Source organism: Filicampus tigris, chromosome 18, assembly GCF_054856515.1.
Source record: "Filicampus tigris isolate MCC_2025a chromosome 18, RoL_Ftig_1.0, whole genome shotgun sequence".
In the NCBI taxonomy this organism is placed as follows: domain Eukaryota; kingdom Metazoa; phylum Chordata; class Actinopteri; order Syngnathiformes; family Syngnathidae; genus Filicampus; species Filicampus tigris.
Window position 1 is genome coordinate 11083888 of NC_141234.1, and position 20310 is coordinate 11104197.

General features: G+C 39.1%; 4 protein-coding genes and 3 non-coding genes across 15 annotated transcripts in view; 1 reads left to right on the plus strand and 6 right to left on the minus strand.

The window, feature by feature from the left end:
• Positions 1–145: 145 nt before the first annotated feature.
• Positions 146–2692, minus strand: rps5 (ribosomal protein S5). The gene is made up of 6 exons (XM_086014415.1): positions 2573–2692; positions 1800–1903; positions 1330–1539; positions 736–864; positions 343–441; positions 146–252 (listed from the first exon to the last, which is right to left on the minus strand). Coding segments are annotated over exons 1-6 (612 nt in total). The 5' UTR covers positions 2574–2692; the 3' UTR covers positions 146–183.
• On the minus strand, positions 514–644 carry LOC147132489 (small nucleolar RNA SNORA3/SNORA45 family). The gene has a single exon (XR_015082326.1). It is a non-coding gene; the product is annotated as a small nucleolar RNA SNORA3/SNORA45 family (small nucleolar RNA).
• Positions 1130–1263, minus strand: LOC147132490 (small nucleolar RNA SNORA3/SNORA45 family). Its single transcript, XR_015082324.1, has one exon. It is a non-coding gene; the product is annotated as a small nucleolar RNA SNORA3/SNORA45 family (small nucleolar RNA).
• Positions 1630–1762, minus strand: LOC147132491 (small nucleolar RNA SNORA3/SNORA45 family). The gene has a single exon (XR_015082327.1). It is a non-coding gene; the product is annotated as a small nucleolar RNA SNORA3/SNORA45 family (small nucleolar RNA).
• A 389-nt stretch (positions 2693–3081) lies between the features above and the next one.
• On the minus strand, positions 3082–8283 carry ppt2b (palmitoyl-protein thioesterase 2b). Its single transcript, XM_086014413.1, has 8 exons — positions 7847–8283; positions 7010–7163; positions 6317–6412; positions 6114–6221; positions 5656–5739; positions 5368–5452; positions 5117–5171; positions 3082–4855 (listed from the first exon to the last, which is right to left on the minus strand). The coding sequence occupies exons 1-8, from the start codon at positions 8036–8038 to the stop codon at positions 4712–4714; spliced, it is 918 nt and encodes a 305-aa protein (XP_085870539.1). The 5' UTR covers positions 8039–8283; the 3' UTR covers positions 3082–4711.
• Positions 8284–10091: 1808 nt separating this feature from the next.
• cratb (carnitine O-acetyltransferase b) lies at positions 10092–19903 on the minus strand. Its single transcript, XM_086013780.1, has 15 exons — positions 19505–19903; positions 18437–18661; positions 17584–17702; positions 16696–16749; positions 15678–15843; positions 14908–15082; positions 14569–14659; positions 14214–14301; positions 14031–14131; positions 12939–13058; positions 12318–12440; positions 11742–11877; positions 11581–11643; positions 11209–11346; positions 10092–10682 (listed from the first exon to the last, which is right to left on the minus strand). The coding sequence occupies exons 1-15, from the start codon at positions 19553–19555 to the stop codon at positions 10479–10481; spliced, it is 1854 nt and encodes a 617-aa protein (XP_085869906.1). The 5' UTR covers positions 19556–19903; the 3' UTR covers positions 10092–10478.
• Positions 12752–20310, plus strand: part of cdcp1b (CUB domain containing protein 1b) — a 38124-nt gene continuing 30565 nt past the window's right edge. For 5 of the 9 annotated variants that reach the window (XM_086013769.1, XM_086013770.1, XM_086013772.1 and 2 more), the window contains exons 1-2: positions 12752–13064; positions 18470–18670. The gene's annotated coding sequence lies outside the window, so the exon portion shown is untranslated. Of the gene's footprint in view, positions 13065–13342; positions 13360–17563; positions 18671–20310 lie in introns of those variants that run through there. The other 4 variants (XM_086013777.1, XM_086013778.1, XM_086013771.1 and 1 more) reach the window with 3 other exon arrangements.

Here is a 20310-nt window from a genome sequence, read left to right on the forward strand (position 1 = left end):
CCACTCCAAAGTTGCCCTTTGCTTCACTCATTGTGAATTGCAGCACTTATGATACTACTGCAAAGTATCACATTCAAATAAAACTAGAAACTTTCTGTACATCACAAATGTAGAGTAAGGTCTGATAAACCCCAGAACAGGAAAGTGACATATTCAAATTTATTGATTTGCTAGAAAGGACATTTAACGGTTGGACTTGGCAACTCTCTCCAACTCGTCTTTCTTCTTGATAGCGTAAGAGTTAGATGAACCCTGAAAAAAAGATCCCAAAGTTCCATGAATGATACAGTACATTCGGGGCCATTGCATTCAAGGTACAGCAATTAAACTACATGACCAGACCTTTGCAGCATTGATGAGCTCATCAGCCAGGCACTCTGCAATGGTCTTGATGTTCCTGAAAGCAGCTTCTCTTGCGCCTGTGCACAGCAGCCAAATAGCCTACAAGACGACAACAATATTACTCTGGGGGGCTCCAGGTGGACAAACACGGCTACGCAAACACAGGCAACGTGATGTGTCTGAGTTGGTGATTGGCCGTGCCACCCCAGACGACAGCCAATGAATAAGCACAGACGTTTTACTCTGCGAGCGCTCTAGCACACCAGGACAACAAATTGTCAAGGTGTGACTCTAGCCTCACGTTGAATAATAAAAAACAAAATTGATGGGCAATTTTGTCATTCATCAAGCGCTTCAATACAACAGCATGTGAAGTTTAGCACTGGGGTTTACCTGGTTGACTCTGCGGAGGGGTGACACATCCACAGCCTGCCTCCTGACCGTACCGGCGCGCCCAATACGGGTGGAGTCCTCACGGGGGCCACTGTTGATGATGGCATTCACCAAGACTTGGAGGGGATTCTACAATAAAATGTAACAGCATCAAATTTTTAGGAAGCTTCCAGAATTGATGCAGATCTTCTGCTAAAAATGTTGATTAAACTACTTCAACTTTCTTTGGTACAGCAAATGCTCACGTCAGAGTGTCTTGGTTCAAGCGTACTCAACAAAAGTTAATTTAAAAAACATATACATTTCTTACAATTGTTTTCCCTTTTATATTCTTTAACAGCTCAACTTGACTGATCACAGATTTATCAGCACGGTCGACTTGTCATTCAATAGGTCATGTATCCAAGCTGGTGATTGGCTGAGCCACAGGAGGCGACAGCCAATGAATAAGCAGAGACGTTTTATTCTGCGAGCGCTCTAGCACACCAGGACAACGGTGCAATGTCAAGGCGTGACTCTAGCCTCGCTTTGCAGAGATGTCATAGAAGGTAAACTTGATTCCTTCTATTGAGACCCGATTTAATGTTACCGCACCTCTCCGGTCAGCAGGTGGATGATTTCGAAGGCGTGCTTGACGATGCGCACGGTCATCAGCTTCTTGCCGTTGTTGCGGCCGTGCATCATCATAGAGTTGGTCAGACGCTCCACGATGGGGCACTGGGCCTTGCGGAAACGCTTGGCGGCATAACGGCCACCAGAGTGCGGCAGGTACTTGGCGTACTTCTCCTTCACGGCAATGTAGTCCTGCAACCCAAAAGAGCAATTAAACAACTCAAGCACACTATTGTTCATTTCTCATCATTTGAGGTGCCTATTAAGTGCCTATTAAACGTGTCATGTGTCTAAGCGGGTGATTGGTTGAACCACTGGAGATGACAGCCAATGAATATGCAGAGACATTTCCTCTGCGAGTGCTCTAGCACACCGGGACAACGGATCAGTGCCGAGGCGTGACTCTAGCCTCGCTTTAGTCAACAAAACATTGCCACAAGGGGGTTGCTCACCTGCAGGGAGATGTCATTGATCTGGACATCATCAGTGCTCCATTTGCCAAACAGCTTGATCTCAGGAGTCTCAGCCACTGCCGGTGCAGTCTCCCATTCAGTCACTGTGCACAATGAAAGCGTTTTGTTTTACAGTGCTTGCCTGCTATAAAGTGCTTCATGTGTATTTTCAAGTGAAACGGGCATTTGGAGAACTATGCGACACAAAATGTGTTCACAAGGGTTCAAACGTATTTGAAGCTTGCAGGAGGGCTAAAAATTTACGTTTGAATGAATTATATGACTACTCAGGTATGACTATTAAGAGACATCACATTACACGCCACACACGTGGCGCTTCGGCTGCTTAATAAGAGTAACGGCAAGTAAGTTTCTTTCCCAAGCAGGGCCTTCGTTGACGCGCATCTCCCAACACGTTAGCCATAGACCGCCTTGAAACAAACCATCGCATACGATTTCCTACAAATGTAAAATTGAAACTTGCCAACTGTGCTATAGTAACAGTAGGTGCGTAACATAAATACAGAATTTAGAGTTAAACGTAGTTAGCCGCTCATTAGCTAGCTTCCACATGGGCTAAAATTTAGCAACATGCTAGCGCTTAGCATTGTTATGCAGGACGAAAACCCGTCGGAGGAAAATAAGAGATTTCACAAAATTACTATGCTAGTCTCAGCTTTTGGGAAAACCGGGAGTCAATATCGTTTCGATTAATGCCGCAACACTTGTTTTGTGTACTCTAAAGTGCAACTTAAAATGTATATTTCACTCACTGGTGTCTGACGGTCTGGAGCACACTTCTCAGAGGCGGAAAAGGGCCTTCATGCGGCGCTGCTCGCACATATCCGCCAAGATGGACACGTCTTTCCGGTGCGCGATGCATGACGGGAAATGTATTTTTTTCATACTTTAGTTTGCAACACGGTGCAGGGAAACGTTAAACGTGATTTATTAAATAGTGTAAACTTTCGTGATTGTATTTCTCATTATTTGATTCACAGAAATACTACTGGATATGTTTTCTAAAAAATATTGCTCAGATCACGTTTTAAACCTTTTATTGAGGAAAGACTGATTGAATGCATTCTTAAACAGATTACAGTGGACTCATACCATCCAGCTCCTTCTCCCATGTCAGTCGTCTTACATAAAAATGTTTTTCTGCTTCTATTAACTATCGCAAATATAGGCTATACTAGAATAATATTAAATATTGTATTATTTAATTTATTTAATACTACTATTTATGTATATTATTTTCTAAATGGTACCACTCAAAGCACATGTTTCAAAACGTTTATTGAGGTAAGACATTTAACAACTTCTCAAACAAATTACACACTAGAAATTTTAGGACATTGTCAAAATAGTTGTATCTATTACAATTTTAAAAAGTACAAGTTTTCACCTTGTAGAGGCATACAATGAACATGAGATATAACATCCCATCAAACCTAAGTAAATGAATTTGTGCAAGCATACAGTACATGATACAAAGAATGCAAAATATTCCAACAAAATGCCATACAATTAAAGGCTTCAAACAGATCTGCTCGTCTTCCCTTTTCAGTAAAACCGGTCACTCTCATGTTTTATGATTCATCATAGTTGTTAATTCTTTCCAGGAAGTTTAACAGAAATCCCTTCAGATCCACCCATGATAAAAGTTCCTATAACCATATTATCCTTATCTGAAAGAGTACAGAACAATTATTATGAGAATCAAATCCCTCGCAAGACGGGCACACAATCAAAGGTTTCTCAAATAACTAACCTCTATAGGCGAAGGTAAAAAGTGACACGTGAATGGTGATGAAAGAAAGGACAAGTATGCATTTACATAATACTGCACTCTGGCTATTAATTTAAAGTCACCATCCTTCCATTCATTTAGCAGTATCACAACAGGCAGTTTATCTTAGCACTTGCGGTATGGGAAATATAACACTGAGGTATGAGGGGGGAATTTAAGGCGTCATCTAGTAAAACTGGTCCTACTCATAATATAGCTATTGTTATTGACAAGAAAACATGGAAAACCATAACATTTATAAAAAAAAAAAAAAAAAAAAAAAAAAAACTGCATTAAATAGGAGTAAGGCGACAACACAAGATGACAGAACGTCGCTCAGGCACTGTCGTGTCACTTTGATGTACAAGTGTGCAACCAAGAATTGCTACACACACATGGAAATGATCCCTCGCAGTTGTACACAACAATTCTGGAGTTGCATGCAAATAAATTACTGTTCTCGGGAATAGCTTAAATGCTGGTCAACCAATTTTGCAGTTGATGTCAGTTGTTGTTTTGTGCCTTCAATGTTGTCTTTGCAATAAAAAAACAAAAACGATATATCATTATTACCTCAAAATGACAAGATTGCCATTAGACCCCAAAATGTTGAGGTTCACATACAGGGGGGGCCTCGGTTTATGACGGTTAGGCTACCGATATGGCGTGAGAATACACCGTTGCAGCAGCAGATGGCGGGCTCAGTTACACCTGTGCTTAATGCTTTTCCATTTAATCGTTAATATCTATGGTTTTAGAAGTATTTATCCCAATATTTACTTTAAATGGATAACATTTCAAGGTTACATACGCTGCAATGTACTAATTTACTCGGCAGCGTACAAATACGTTGTCACGTGGCACAAGAAGGAATGCTCAGTTAGTGCTGAACTTAGTTTTTCGCTTGTTTGATATTTTTAGCATCGTTTTTAAGACAAATATTCACATCAATTTTGACTTTACTACTGCATTAGCAAAGTTTATGGTGACAGACGCATTCCGTCTTACATACACATTTGGATTACGTTGCCGCAGTAGGAACGGAACCCCGTTGTAAGCCGAGGAGCCCTCCTGTAATACCCCATGAAGCTAATGTCATAAAAATATTGATGTTTTGGTTCTAAACCAGCCACTTCTCCATACAAGTGTGAAATACAGTCTCATTTGAGTGCCACCAGACATGTTGGACGTAAGGAACAGAACACAAGATCAGATCGCCACGAGCCGCCAGTGTCTTCAGACCAAAGATATCCTTTAAGTAGACCTGGAATCAAGAAAATTGAGTTTTACTTCTGGGTTAGCTTTTCTCCAGTTCCTTCTCGCTATATTAATCGCTAAACGATGATACAGCAATTACTTTAGTTTCATGCAATGATGTAAAATCCATTAAGTAATGTCCATTACTGTCTCAATGTTTATTATCGTAGCAAATTTAAGTAACAATGGCTCCTCAAATCACATAAAAAAACATGGGTACTTGGAACGAATCATACAGTACATATGTCCAAAGTTGGATTTTACTCACGCCTTGTCGCTGCATCTCAACAACAGTCTCATTGTCATCGAAGAAGCCAAACTGACTAAAACATACAAACGGAAAGCAGAATGTGTGTGTGTGTGTGTGTGTGTGTGAGCATCACATGAGTGTCATCTGTTCATCCACATGCAAAAGGGAAAAAACAGGGTGTTCTATAGTCACTCATTGATATTAAAAGGAGAAGTAATGTGTAGGAAACAGTACAGTACAAACATTGTTTCGTCAAAATAAGAACTCACCTCGACTGCCAGGGTGTGATGACTCCATCGTCTGGTCCTCCAACTAGCACCAGTTTGTTGAGTCTCAAGAAATTCTTCTTCCATTCTGACAGATGGAAAGGATGTGTTTTTATTTTTTGGTTTACAAACAACTAGAAATGTCACATAAATCTCTTTTCAAAAGGACATCATGTTGTTGTTTGTTTTGTAGTTCCTGTGTACTGATCAATGTGTGTCACATGGTCAAAATTACTTGGATGTGCACGCATTGAACCTCAGGATGAATTCAAGCAAGAGGAATTCGCTGACCTGTTGAATTTGGATTGGGTCTGTCGCTGTTGAGCAGGGCCAGATAATCACTGCTGTTGGTGTACATGTCCCTGTGGTGGGGGTCTGAAGAAAGAAGAAAAGAGGCACCTGTTTATATTAGCATGTACAAACGGCCTTTTGAAAGTCATTCGAAAGCAGGGCGGAACCATTTTGAAAATACTGGTAAGCTAATCATGATTTTTGTGCTCCAATATTGTGATTGTGATGTAATATGCGATTATTTTTTCAAGGTCCTCTTCCCTTGAATTTTTAACAAACACAAGCAATGAATTCATCTGTTATACAATAAACGACATCAGATTTAATATACATAAATGTTTTGGAATTCTAGGTTAGGCTTGTGTGAAAATAACCATTGTTCAGCCCTACTTCAAAGATGAGCATGCGATATTTCAAAAAGATAAAATCTGCACAAAAAATTATTGTTTGAGCCGCACCATTCCAATAGTTGCAGATAGATACCCGCTGGCCTATGGCTGTATAACAGAGATGGTACAAGTTGGACTTGACAAACTGAGGAAACAGGTACTTCAAGTAGTCGGTGTCTGACAAAACAAAAAGCAGAATGTCGCATTGATTGATGAGTAGGAGCAGCAACTAGTCCCTGACATGTGCGTCGAGCTTTTAAGAAGGAACTTACCGCCATATTGTCCGGCCTGAGGCGAGGACAGCGAGATGAACGAGTGCACATTGTGATCTGGCAAAGTGGACAAGATTCCCCTGCAAATCAATCCACCTGAAACAACATCAACAATATTGGTGCCTCGAGCTTTGACATACTTGTAAGGGTAGGATTAGTAAATAAAATATATATGTAGCACCTCAGGGTACTAAAACAAACAATCCGGACATACGTGGAGACAGTCACAACTCCTTAGAAAGCTACAGTGCAGTAATAGTTTTTTTGTGGAGGATAAAGAATATATGCCTGTGAATATTGTCTGATAGCTGATGTGTTGTTCAAACAAAATACAGGTGAATAACAGAAAAAAAGAATATTATCCCAACACACGCTGCTTTTACTTCACTGCATTATCATTAACACTGTAAGAGAAAAAAAAGAACAAAAGCGCTAGTGATAAGATTCCCTTTTAGAAAATGTCAATATGGACTGAAATGAAGACTGCTTCATGGGAAATTCCAGCCTTTGATTAAACTAAAACAAATGCTTACTTTTCTCACCGGCAGCCATAGTGTAAATGAACACTTACAGTTGACAGAACAGTGTCATTCAAAGGTCAGCTTTTGCAGCAATAATACTGTAATTACAGAACATGCCAAGACTGCTTTTATCATGTAAAATAAATTGTATGTGAGACTCACACACACACACCTTGAGAGTAGCAGATAAAATGGACTCCCTCAGCAGAATTTTGCATTATAGGATAGACGGCTGCCTTGAAACCCTCCACCTGCTTCCACATGGGCTGCAGGCTGGAACCTCGGTCAAACAAGTCAATCACGGTCACATTTGTTCCAGGATGAGACTGTAAAAAAAGAGGAAAGGACAAAGTATTATATTTTTTAAAAAGGTATATAGGGCTGCAACTAACAATTATTTTAAATAATTGATTGATCCGTCACTACAAAATAATTTTATTTCTATCCCTTTATTAAAAATCGGGACATTATTTCAAACTGACAGTGCAGAAAATGCACAAACATTAATTATGAATCAGTTACTGTTTTGTCCGAAATATATGCAAAAATGTTGATCATTGTTTTCCAAAGTAATAGCACGTTTGCAAATGTATTATTTTGCTTCAACACAAACATAAGTCTGCTTTCATGGAGTACTACATGAATCTGACAATATTCAGAGGGTGAAATTCTGATGATTTGGACGATTTTAAACTAAACAAGGTCTGAAGGATTATTTGAGTATAAATATCGATTAATCTAAATGACATGGCATAACTTGATTAGTTGTCGACTAATCGTTGCACCTCTAAAGGCATATGATGTTTGCATGCAGGTTGCATGCAGGTTCGGTGGTTTCTCTGCTTAAATGTCTGTTGAATCTGAATACTTTATTGATCCCATCAACACTGTGATTTATAAACATTGTGCTGCCGACCAGAATAAACCAATCATCAAGACTGTGATTTATAAACATTGTGCTGCCGACCAGAATAAACCAATCATCGGTTTATCCAACTCGAGAACTCACCTCGTTAATGAAGCGCTGAAGGTTCTTAAAATCTCCTGAGCTGTCGAACAAGCCGTGCACGATGATCACCGGCTTGTGGGCGACCGCGGCAGCCCACAGACACGCACCGAGCATCGGCCACAGGAGGCTGGCTGCTCCGATGCTGCTCTCCTTTCTCCGGATTATCGAGTCGGTCGCAAATCCCTTCATCATAACAATAAATAGTCGAGATAAAACCGTGCCCTATTAGAACTGAGAGGTGTTCAATAATTAATAAATAAAAGTTAAAATTCGCTCCATTCGCTGCGGGATTTCCACATAGTTGTTTTTCAACAGACAAATGCTATAATAAATAATTAAAATCCCTTTAGTAGTGCCAGTTCGATGACGGACGTAAAGAACACCGGAGAGTTGCAACCAAGCGAGCATGAAGTGTTGTTTATTTGTTCCGGTCAAATTTCAAACGTCACGTTACGCAAACTACGCCACTTCCTGTTTCAAACCGGAACAGATGCAGTACTCTCCGCGTTTCAGAGCTTTAAAACTTTAAATCAAAGGTTATAAGAAACAAAATGAGCAACCTGAAATTATTAATCATCTCTACATTAATGGTATTGACATTTTAAGTAGTAAATGTACCAATAAAAATTGTTCCTTTTAAATTCCTCATTACAAATAAAGTTAGAAAAATACATTTAAAAATTCTACATAATATATACCCAACTAATATCTATCTATCTCTCTCTCTCTCCCTCCCTCTCTCTCTCTCTCTCTCTCTCTCTCTCTTTTGAGAACTATAGTGTAAAACTACATACAAGATTACGCTGAATAGTAAACAAATTATTACTTTGTTTGAATCTAAAGAAAAAAAGCTGTGTACTATTGTTAATTTATAAATTTTGTTGGGAAAATTTCACATCCATAAATGTAAATGTCTAAATTCTAACCCGTTATTTAAACTATTTTTGATTGACGTAGATAATTATTTTAAGTCTCTTGATCTAACAAATAATAAATCTAAATCAATGATTACCATATACGCAGACATGTTTAAAGAGTAACTCACGGATATCCCTGTTTTGAAAGGTTAATTTATTTTATTTTAATTTTATTGTAATTCTTATTTATTATAATGTAAAATTGTATTTTTGATAGTATTGTATATGTATGCAAAGATGTTAATTGGAATGACTGATTAATATGTTGTAATTTGTTATCTATATTTGTTAAATAAATAAATAAATAAATAAATAAATAAAACTTTAAATCAAGACGTTCTACTTTTACTACTAAGTATATCAAATATAATGTAATTTATCATAAACAGTTTCTCTAAAATCGTCTAAACATGCTAGAAGCGTTTCTTGAGAAACAGACTATATATTTTTTGTCGTACTGGGTATTGTTACACTGTAATTGATTTTTATAATAATCATCACTAATCATAAATAGCAATAGTTTACACTGCTTGTTAAGAAGCAGATGTGAATACATTTGTCACCACCATGCCGTTTGTGAAGTTGCTGTTTTGCTTTTACGTTTAACGTTTGTTGAGGTTTTAACTTGATTCAATTATTGCAAAGATATTTTAGGAATCTATTCTATAGATTACAATGGTGGGCTACTAATTTTGTACTATCTTCAATGGAGACTTCCATCACAGTTACAGAAATACCAGAGGCAGGATTCATATAATAACAAACAAAACATTTAAATAAAATACATAATTACACTGATTGTGTGCAGACTGCAACAGATGTATTCTGCTTGTTGAACATGGCTTGCTGTGACTAATAAATGTGAGAATGGAAAAACGCTGGCTTTATTGCGAGGTGATTCTAAAATCTTATTGGTAAAAAAAAAAAAAAAAAAGTTCTGTTGCTGACAGTTTACTGATTAGGAAGGCCATGGGCAGATTTGATTTACATGGGGGGTACATAGAGGCTGAGCACCGATTGGACAAAAACTAACTTACACATTAGAAGTAGTGCAGTCAAGAGAGACTCCACGAAATTAAGCGAGTAGACTGCGGTGAATAAATGAATACATTATCATGGAAAAAATATAATTTAGATTGCAATCTAACCACTGATTAATTAGGATTGTGCCATGTTGATTACGTCACATGCTCAGCATTTTATTCAGTCTGCTGTGAATACAGTCAAAATCCTTGATGAGTTGGGTGTGGTTCTAAGAACTTGGAAGTTTAGTATAGAAGAATGTGAGAGCCCTGGGATTGGGGGTTGATCAACGACAACCAGGAAAGTGAGCAAAAACATGAGCTTTATTAACCAAACCAGCATGTTGTACGCAAACATGCCCAACAAATTGGGCCACAACAGTTTAATTCAAGCAACAGCACCATTTATTACGTCAACATTTCTCTTTCATATTTTGGTCCTTCACAACCACACCAAGTAACCTACTGTACAAATCTTAATTGATGGCGGTGGCAGTGAATCATACCCAATATACAAACGCTTTAGCTGTGGTTAATGTACATGATTTCATTTCCACACAAAGTGAAAGGTGTGCACCTGTGAATGAACAATGCAAAAACAAAAAAATCTACAATAGCCCTTCATAAACACGTTTGTAAATTTGATTAACGAATAAAGAGAAGTGAATAGAATGCTCTTAGACTGCCGCAGCTCTACACAGTAGGCTCCAGTAGCTGGTGCACTTGGCACAGAGTGTCCCTCACGGCAATGCCCAGCCTTTCTGCATTTGTCTCCTCACAGCAGTTGAAGGCAGTAATAGAAAAGTGGACGTGGTCAGACTGTGGGTTGTAGCATATGGCGTAACCGTCAGGAACCAGTGGACCAAAACACATCACGCTGTCTGTGTTTGCAGGCACCTAAAGCGGAAAAGACAGAACTGAGTATTAAAAAAAAAAAAAAAATGCAGGCACTATTTGTATTTTTTACATTTTAATGTCATTACTTTTTTTTAATACTCAAACTAACCAATCAGAGACTGGAGAGACAAAAGATGTAACTCTGGTTGGTAACAAAAATTAAAAAGAAAGAACTGTAAAGCGCTACTTCTTATTTAAGTGGAAGTCAACCCAAAATTTTTCTTCACAAAAATCTGTTCAATGCAGCCCCAGTAGTCGAAAGGTCACTCTGGTTAATATTAAATTTGTGGAATATGAGTTAAGCAGTAAAATCCACCCGTTTTAGCTATCTCAGGGGGCGGCCATTTTGCCACTTGCTATCGACTGAAAATTACATCACAGTTGAACAGCGCTCAGGCAACGACCAATCATGGCTCAGCGTCAGAATACAGGTGATCTGTGATTTGTCACACTTACACCTGAAAATAAGTTTTGTCAAATAAATCCTTCAGCAAAAATTGTACACATTTCATGAACACGCCCGCACCTGCCCAGTCCGGAGTTTCCAATGAGTAGCCAGACCATAGGCGGTATCCATGAAGATTTTGGGAACGCTCAGTCCCTCTTCGATGGCCTGCAGCTTGAGCCCCAGCAGGTGTCGATCTATGCCGTGTCCTTTAAGTACCTGCATAGAGTACAAGTAGGGACATTTTGCTTGACACATATGTACAAGTAATTGTGAGTGTTGTCATTTTGTAATTGTGTGGTAGACTGGCTCAATCAATAACCAACTGAAAGTGCATCGGCGAATGTGGCGTTACACTACCTTAATTGTTCCAAACCTCATAAGTTAGGGCACTCGGAAATCGGCTTACAAATGCGTTAGAAGAATCATTGACATTTTCAATAGCTTGATTACCTGGTCAGTCAGAGCTGAGTAGGCATCAATAGCTTCTGTCAACAGTTGGAGCTTGGCTTCACGCTGCGGCGTAAGACAAATTAAGCAACAATTTCCTCAGTATAATAGAACAGTTTTGCCACAAGCAAAGCGCTCCAAATAAAAAACGCTCGTCTGCTCACCGACACGGACGGATCGACGAAGGCAAGGATGAATTTAAGCATCTGGCTTGAAGGTGAGCGGATGAAATCGGTCCTTCCTTTACGAAACATCCTCTGAGAGGCGATGTCGCAGGTGGCGCACACGTCACCATGAACTCTACCAACACAAACGGGAGACATCTACAAATACAAAACTGCTCATGTACTTTGATCTACAGTCTTTCAGCATTTTCTTGCCAATGATTTAACTGCAACGGAGCAAGAAGTGTGACAAGGGTACAACAACACAACCTTATCAAATCTAAAAACATCACTGTCTATTATGTATTCATTTAATGTGGAATTCAACCCAAACAACCACTAGTTGAAACATGGTATTCTGATTAATATTGCGTTTGTGGAATATGAGTTAAGCAGCAAAATCCACCTGTTTTTAACCATCAAAAAAAGGGCGGCCATTTTGTCACTTCTGTCGACTGAAAATGACATCACACACCCAAAGAACATAGTCTTGAAAAAAATATGTTTGGGTTGACATCCTCTTTAACAAATATTATATAAACTCTTACAAATATTTTCAAAGTTCAATTTTTGTACCTGTAGTAGGCCAGCTGCAGCGCTACCTGGATGAAGGAGTTGGGACTGACTTTGTGCCGCTTGGGAAGGTCTTTGCCAAACTTGGTGAAGTTGAATACATTCACATCCAGGTCATTGATCAGTCTGGAACAACATTTTTGTAAATGTAATTTGAAAATAGTAGTGTCTTTTCGCTGCAAACGTCAGTGATTTCACTTCACCCTTTCGACTTCTTCGTTTTGAGATGAGACATCTACTAAAACATGGCTGAAAACAAGTCCCGTCAAAGGCGACCGCGTGACACCTTGTATCACATAACTTTCAAACTGATCATGAACTTTAAATTCTTTGACATGTTCACTGTGTTTTGATTGGCTGAATTTCTGCTGCGCCTCTGTCGCATCGCAAAGCAAAAAAAAAAAAAAAAAGCTATTGGTCTGAAGGCCAGATTTAGAAAACAAACTATGCCAACGAGAGCTCTGTTTTCGTCAAGGTTTTATTTATAGCCGTCATTTCTGCGCCGTTAGGTTTAGAAGTGAAAACAAGAGATCTTGTTGGCAATACAAAGTGAGATAAATCTTTTCTTATCAGCAGTAGCAGCGGTTGCAGCCTGCAAACACTCTAAATTGTTATGCAACTTACATATCAAGGTTCTGCTTGGCATTCTCTATGTCCCGCTTGATTTCTCTGTCTATATGGAAGTAAAGCTTCTTGGGCATTGGAAGAGGGACCAGTGGTGTTCTCCTTGGGTCCGGATTCTCACTGCAGGTAATACAATAAACAATTGCTCATAAAGTAAATAAACATAGATTATATATACACACGCAAATGTATTTGTTAAAAAAGTACAAATGCAATATTTCTGCTTTTGTTAACCAATTTCACATGATCTCATTCACGGCCATTGATGAATTGACTTGTCTTATCACAGTACAGACATTCAATCCCAGGAATTTATTTATCATTTTTCCCAATTTTTTTCAAACGTTAGGGTAAAAAAGGGTCTGAAAATGTCTTAATGTTAACCAGTGGTGTTCTCCTTGGGTCCGGATTCTCACTGCAGGTAATACAATAAACAATTGCTCATAAAGTAAATAAACATAGATTATATATACACACGCAAATGTATTTGTTAAAAAAGTACAAATGCAATATTTCTGCTTTTGTTAACCAATTTCACATGATCTCATTCACGGCCATTGATGAATTGACTTGTCTTATCACAGTACAGACATTCAATCCCAGGAATTTATTTATCATTTTTCCCAATTTTTTTCAAACGTTAGGGTAAAAAAGGGTCTGAAAATGTCTTAATGTCAAACGGTGTTACAACTGAGAATGGAGAGTTTATTCATTCGTTAAAAAAATGGTATGTGCAAATTTAGTCCTGCAAACAAAAAAAATACAGATAAAAATCTGAAACAAATGAGTGACCTGGCTTGCTTGATTGCCCAAAAACGTGAAAGACATACTGTACGTGAAATCATGAACATTAAAGTGAGTTTCTTGTGCCCTTAGATTATTAATCAATAGACCTAGGTGGACTGGGCAAGTGTAATGTTTTTAGGTGCAAAGAGCCAATACTTTGCAGGCCGTACTAATGAATAAATTTATCTGACGCATTAACTTAATCAAATAAATCATTCAGAACTTGTCAAACATGTTTTTCTTACCATTATTTGGTTGTACAAGTATCAAGCTAAGAAAAAAATGTGAGTGTAACAATTTTATTACCAGTAGCGCAGGATGTAATCCAGTAGGGTCGCTATGGGCGGACCTTCAGCTGTGGCTTGTTCATACAGGAGACCCCAGGAGCCGTCCTCGCCGATTACAAACTGCCCAAACGCACAAAATCAACAAACCAGCAGTTATTTCAACTTTTGCCTTTGTCAAAAGGTGAACAACTCGATCACTCACCTGTAGAGTTTTGTCAAACCAACGGTTGCCACTGTTGGAGAAGGTCCCGCCTCCATGCAGAACCTGGGCTGCTTTGCGGCTAGCATATCTGTTAAACAGAATTCCAGCTTCTTGAAAGCATATCGCTTCAAAAAGTATTTAAAGTGTTTTTACAATGTTACTTTGCGCAGCCTTTCCATCAATAATGATAGCATACTGCATGTTGTCATGGTAGCAAAATAAACACCACATTCAGACACTGTCGATGCAGCATAAGCATCTGGGGGTTCAATTTCTTGTGAGGGAAACTGGGAATTTAGCCAGCAATCTGCCATCTAGCCTATGTATAAGTTAGCATGTGTGCTTGTGGACATACTTTTCATCTGATATCCTCATAACTGGAGAATCCAGACATAGCGAGAAAAGTCCCCGCTCAATTGCCTGCACCGATTCCCGGTTAAGTTTATCTGGGTGACACAAGAGTATAGAAATGCACAGAGGACAAAGATGTAAAGGAACATGTACATAAACAGTGAGTTAATAAAAACAAAATTTAAATCCTCACTGTTTCACAATTGTTGTTATCCATTTGTTTTCACTACAGTTTGTATTGCATATTGATAACTGATAAAATGGAGAAAAAAAATACAAATGCAAAAAGTTGCAAGGCAAATCTTTGTTGGCATCCTCCAGGTCTGCCGTTCATATTTTCTACCTCCCAGCAGGCGGTTGTATGCCTGGCCCCACGTGTGACGATGGTCGCTGGTCAGGATGCCCATCGGCTCCTTGTCCGTCTTCCAGGACTGAGACCTGATCCTAAGCAGCTGCCCGTGAATCTGGCTCTCTGTCAGACGGGACCCGTCGCTGTTGTACACCTCCAGCTGAAAGAACTAGAATCAGGAGACGAGAGTTTTTTACCTTCTCAACATGATTTGCGCATAGAATCTCAACATGATTTGCGCATAGAAAGACAGACAAAGTGTCAACTATTGTGCATCTTTTCTAAAATTGTGTTTTGTCCAACAAGCTGAAGATGTGTTGTTGATGTCATCTTCAGTCGACAGAAGTGACAAAATGGCTGCTCTCTGAGATGGCTAAAAATAACTCATATTCCACAAACACAATATTAATCAAAATACCATGTTTAGACTAGTGAAGGCGCAGAGAACATATTGCAGAGAAATTTTTGGGGTTGACTTCCGCTTTCACCAAATCTGTATGGTGATATGAGTGGTAAAACCTTTATTCAAAACAAACAAAGCTAAGCATTCTAAATATCATGGATGTCTTGAAAAAAACATTGCCTGATTATTTTTGTGTAAGTACTATACATGGATTTGACAGTTTATCTGTTCCTATGGCAACAAAGCAGTACTGTTACAGCCATGATAGCAAATGTGCAAACTATGGATGTCAGCACAGGTGATGATCAACAAGTGTGACTGACATAACCGCTATGGAAATAGTGAGCTCAACTTTGCTGACCTGATAGTTCCTGACCACAGTGATGTGCGTTGGTGATCGTCGGGAGGTCCCATAGTGAGCGACGTAATCGTGTTTAGGGCCCGGGATGCGACATGAAGAGAAGAGCAGCGGATAGAGTTCCATGCACAGAGGCTTGCCTCGCATGTACTCCAATGGCAGCCGGCCACTGACGGACACAAACAACATTTTGACTTCATTCAAGACAAATTTATGAAGCACATCATACTACTCCATGAATATGAATGTAAAAATGACAAAAACTAAATAGAAACAAGAAATGTCTTGATGGTATTCAAGTTTGTTGAACTTGAACAGAATTATTGATTAGTAATGAACCACTTTGAAGCAAAATGAATATAACTTCCACAAAGCCAGTGTGGGATTGAAATAAAAAATATGGCTCCAAAGGAGGAGTTTCCATTGCATACGTAAGGGACATATGTCATCTTCTTTAGACCACAAATTAGTTGAGGCTCTGTGCTGGTGGCAGCCAAATAGTGCACTCCATTTTACCTTAAGTGCTTCAAGACGCTATGAATCAACAAATATCAATAACTTCATGAAATATTACGCACATCACTACATGCTACACAAGGGCTTTAGCCCCAGGTTGACAGTATAAAATTGTTCACGTTTGCATGTAAAAAGAGAGGTGGGGGGAGACCAAGGTAACACGCCCCCAAATGACTTGTTTTCATAAACAAAGATCTCATATTCCACAGAGCTTGTTAAAACAAAGTATTAGTGACACTGATACTATTACAAATGAGCGTCGGCATGTATATTTAGACAGATTAACTTCATACAGTAAAGAAATACAAGGCCATGCCAGCGGGGCTGAAGGTCAGCACACACAAATAGCAATGCGACAGATTACAGGTTTATTAGAGGATTACTGCAGTTCTGAGTGTAGTTGAGAACAGCGCAGTTAGAAATATGAATATAAATTACCACTTCAAACCATGAAGCAGGATTATTTGCTAATTTCAAAAATAGGACAGCAGCATTTAGAACTTACGCGTCAAGTTTGGCCTTAAATTCAAGTACTGATACGATCAGTTTGGAAGCAAACCTGAAAGGAAACAGATTATGATTAGTCAACAAAACAATACTACCTTAAAATAACATACTACTTTCTTGACTCACGTTTTCCTATTGTTGCATTGTCGCAACAAACTTTTATATACGTTAAAGCGGAAATCAACCCAAACATATTTTTTTCAAGAATATGTTCCTAGCAGGCTCACGAGTTGAAACACAGCATTCTGATTAATATTGCGTTTATGGCATATAAATTAAGCAGCAAAATCCACCGCTTTTGAGCCATCTCAGGGGGTGGCCATTTTGTCACTTCTGCCGACTGGAAATGACATCACAACTGCTCAGGGCTCAGGTAACGACCAATCACGTCTCAGCTTCAGAAAACAGGTTAGCCATGATTAGTCGTTATCTGAGGAACTGGTATGTCATTTTCAGTCTACAGAAGAGACAAAATGGCCGCCCCCTGTGATGGCTAAAAACGGGTGGATCAACTCTTATTCCACAAACGCAATATTTATCAGAATGCCTTGTTTCAACTCGTGGGCTAGCACGGAACATACTCTTGAAAAAAATATGTTTGGTTTGACTTCTTTAAGAACAATAAAGAACAATTTTTGATTAAAAATAGCTTCTGACAACACATTCAAACACTGTTTGAGAAACAAAATGAGTTTCATGAACCGCTAAAAAACATATCATTTGCCATGACGTCCGCTAGCCAGAGGTTGAGTTTCTCTGTATTTGTTTATGGAGTAAATTAGCAGCTAAAAATGACTGTTTTACTATGCACTCCATTCCCTTAGTCAGAACATTATCAATGCGTTTGTTTAACATGTTGGTTGTAGTGCAGCTCGTGTTTACTCACAACAGTTGGCTCCTCCAGCCATTGTAATCTCGTCTGGGGAGAGAAATGGCTGGGTTGGAGTGCACAGGCAGCGGCAGACGACTTTCCAGGTAGGCCCACTGCACCCACCAATCTGTGATCTACAGGGAACGTCAATCAACATAAACTCTAATATGTTTTCTACCATTGTAAATGGTCCCTTTGGTACTATCACGGTGCGTAGTTTATCGACAAGCGCAAAGGGGATATTAGCTTATGTGTTTATTGTGGGCTGCATTTTACCAAGCACCATACAAGCTGTCTTACTGTAAATTGTAAACATTTAATACAGCTACTGTATTGACTTGAGAGGCCGCATAGTGTCACAGGCATCTAGACTGTCAGAAAACAAAGAAGAAATAGAAGAAGCTGGGCTAACTACTAGCTTGTTTGGTAACTACATTGCAGTTCCAAACTTTTTTCCTTGTCATTTTTACTGTGGTGAATAACTTAGATTGACGTTATTTAAACACAACAAAAGCAGTTGCTTCGCTATTTGTGTAAGGTGACAGCACCAGCTTCAGGTTACTTCCTTTAACTGGCTAGTGTTCTGATTAGCAATGCGATCACGGAGTCTATGGATTGGCTAAATTTGGGATTGGAATTATGAATGACATGTTTAACATTTACAGTTGGCGACGCTCAGGAAACATCCAACTATTGGGTATTTGCTGACTTTGAGTGGAAAATGGTGAAGTGTGTAGACCGCTTTAAGCACTAGAATACAGCTACCCAGTGGGAGCGTGTGCAAATTGCAGCATTCTCCGTGCTTTACCAACACATAAATCAGCAGCACGTGTCATGTTTCCCAGTGAGATAAAGCCAGAACACACACCCAGTTGTCTGTCTTTCTGGCCCTCTTTTCCAGGCCCCTCTGAAGCTCCGCACCGAGACCACCACGCCTGGCGAACTCCCGCATCACCCTGCGGGTGTGGGCAAGCTCCTCAGGGGGTATGAGGGGCTCCAGGCCCCTCATGTAGGCCTGCAGGGTCTGACTCAGTGGAGGCACCGGCTGCGGGGGCACGAAGGTGGACATGCTCAGCTCCTGCCTGGATGTCACCTGAAAGAAGTGAGAAGTTTTACAGTTGGTTAATATGAGGTTTTATGTTTATTTTATGTTCTGGACGACAGATAGAAATTGGCTTCCAGCTAAATCTAATGCAAACTTCCCTTCATGTCTTTAATACCAACGGCTTAACAACGGTTTAACAGCTTTAATATACGTTTGGCTGAATTCCAATCAAACTACATGATAGGATAAGGCACATGTTCACACTTAGACCGGAGTCCTCTTGCCTCTTTGTGGCATTAATTTAGCGTACAAATGGGCAATTAAAATGTATTTATTCATGTTATAATTCGTTTTTATTTGTTTATTTTATTAAATACGTGTTTCAGTGATTGGTTTTAAATAAAAAATAAGCGTTTTTATTAAATAATTGCTTAATTAGTTAAAATTGTATTGATGAAAAATAAAAATGAATTATTTTACTATTAAAATAAAAATACATTTTGCATGTCACTTATCGACTCATTTTATTTTTACAATGTATCTTATTGAGTAATTGCTTTTTAGTCAAATAAAAAAATAATAAAATAAACTATTTTAGATAGTATAGTGCTTTAACGAATGACCTGGCCCATTTGTCCGTTTAAAAAACACCAAACAACAACAACAAATGTAGTCCTGCAGCAAAAAAGTTTGCCCACCACAAGTAGATTCAAGACTGAAGACTTGCTTAAAAAAAAACACACACACACACACACACACACACACACACACACACACACACACACACACACACACACACACACACACACACACACACACACACACACACACACACACACACACACACACACACAGGCACACAAAGACATGCACGCTAAAATAAATACTTACACGCGTGAGCCATATTCTGCACGCTGCGGGTTGGATTTTGCTGGAAATCATGTTACTTCCAATCAAGCCTGAAGTCGCCTTTGCATCTGTCAGACGTGTTCAGCATATGAACGAAAACGTAAAAAGTCTTCGGCCTACTGAACCCCGACCCTTTAGCACATTCGTTGAAGGTTCAGATGATAAAAAGTGAGCCGTGCTCCATCGAGGATGTGCAAGAGAGACGGCATCGATCAAGTAGAGTCCAGTTGAAAACACTGAGAGAAAGAACAACACCGGACCTATCCCCTCGGCGTCGTTGTTATTTCGGAAGCAGGAGTATGCATGCAACGCCTCACGTACTGAAGTGAACTCTCTGGGCAAGCCTACACACGTGTTGACGTCAAAAGTAGTTCCGTAAACGAAAATATGTAAAGTAGTTGCAGTCCCGCATTGCTCCATCATATGTCGCTCTTTCACCGGAAGCAGAAGGAACATAATAATGAGGGGAACATTTTCCAAAAACAAAATTTGTACAATCTACTTACAGGTAATTGTGTTAAAACAGACCGACAAAAATCCTTTACTCCTTTACTAAAGTAAAAAAACGTGTTCCCAATTCCTATAGCTTTGCTAAGGATGGGAGCAGAGGTAGGAAGTTATGCAAGTAAAAGTATAGTTTGATTTTAGTTTTATTAAAGATTGCCCCTTGAGATGCAGCATTTCGTTTTCGACTCATAAACGAATTCAAAACATACAGTACATTCAATAACACATAACAAACTTGCTCCATCACCAGGTGACAAAAAGGCGGTGAGTTTCGGACTTCA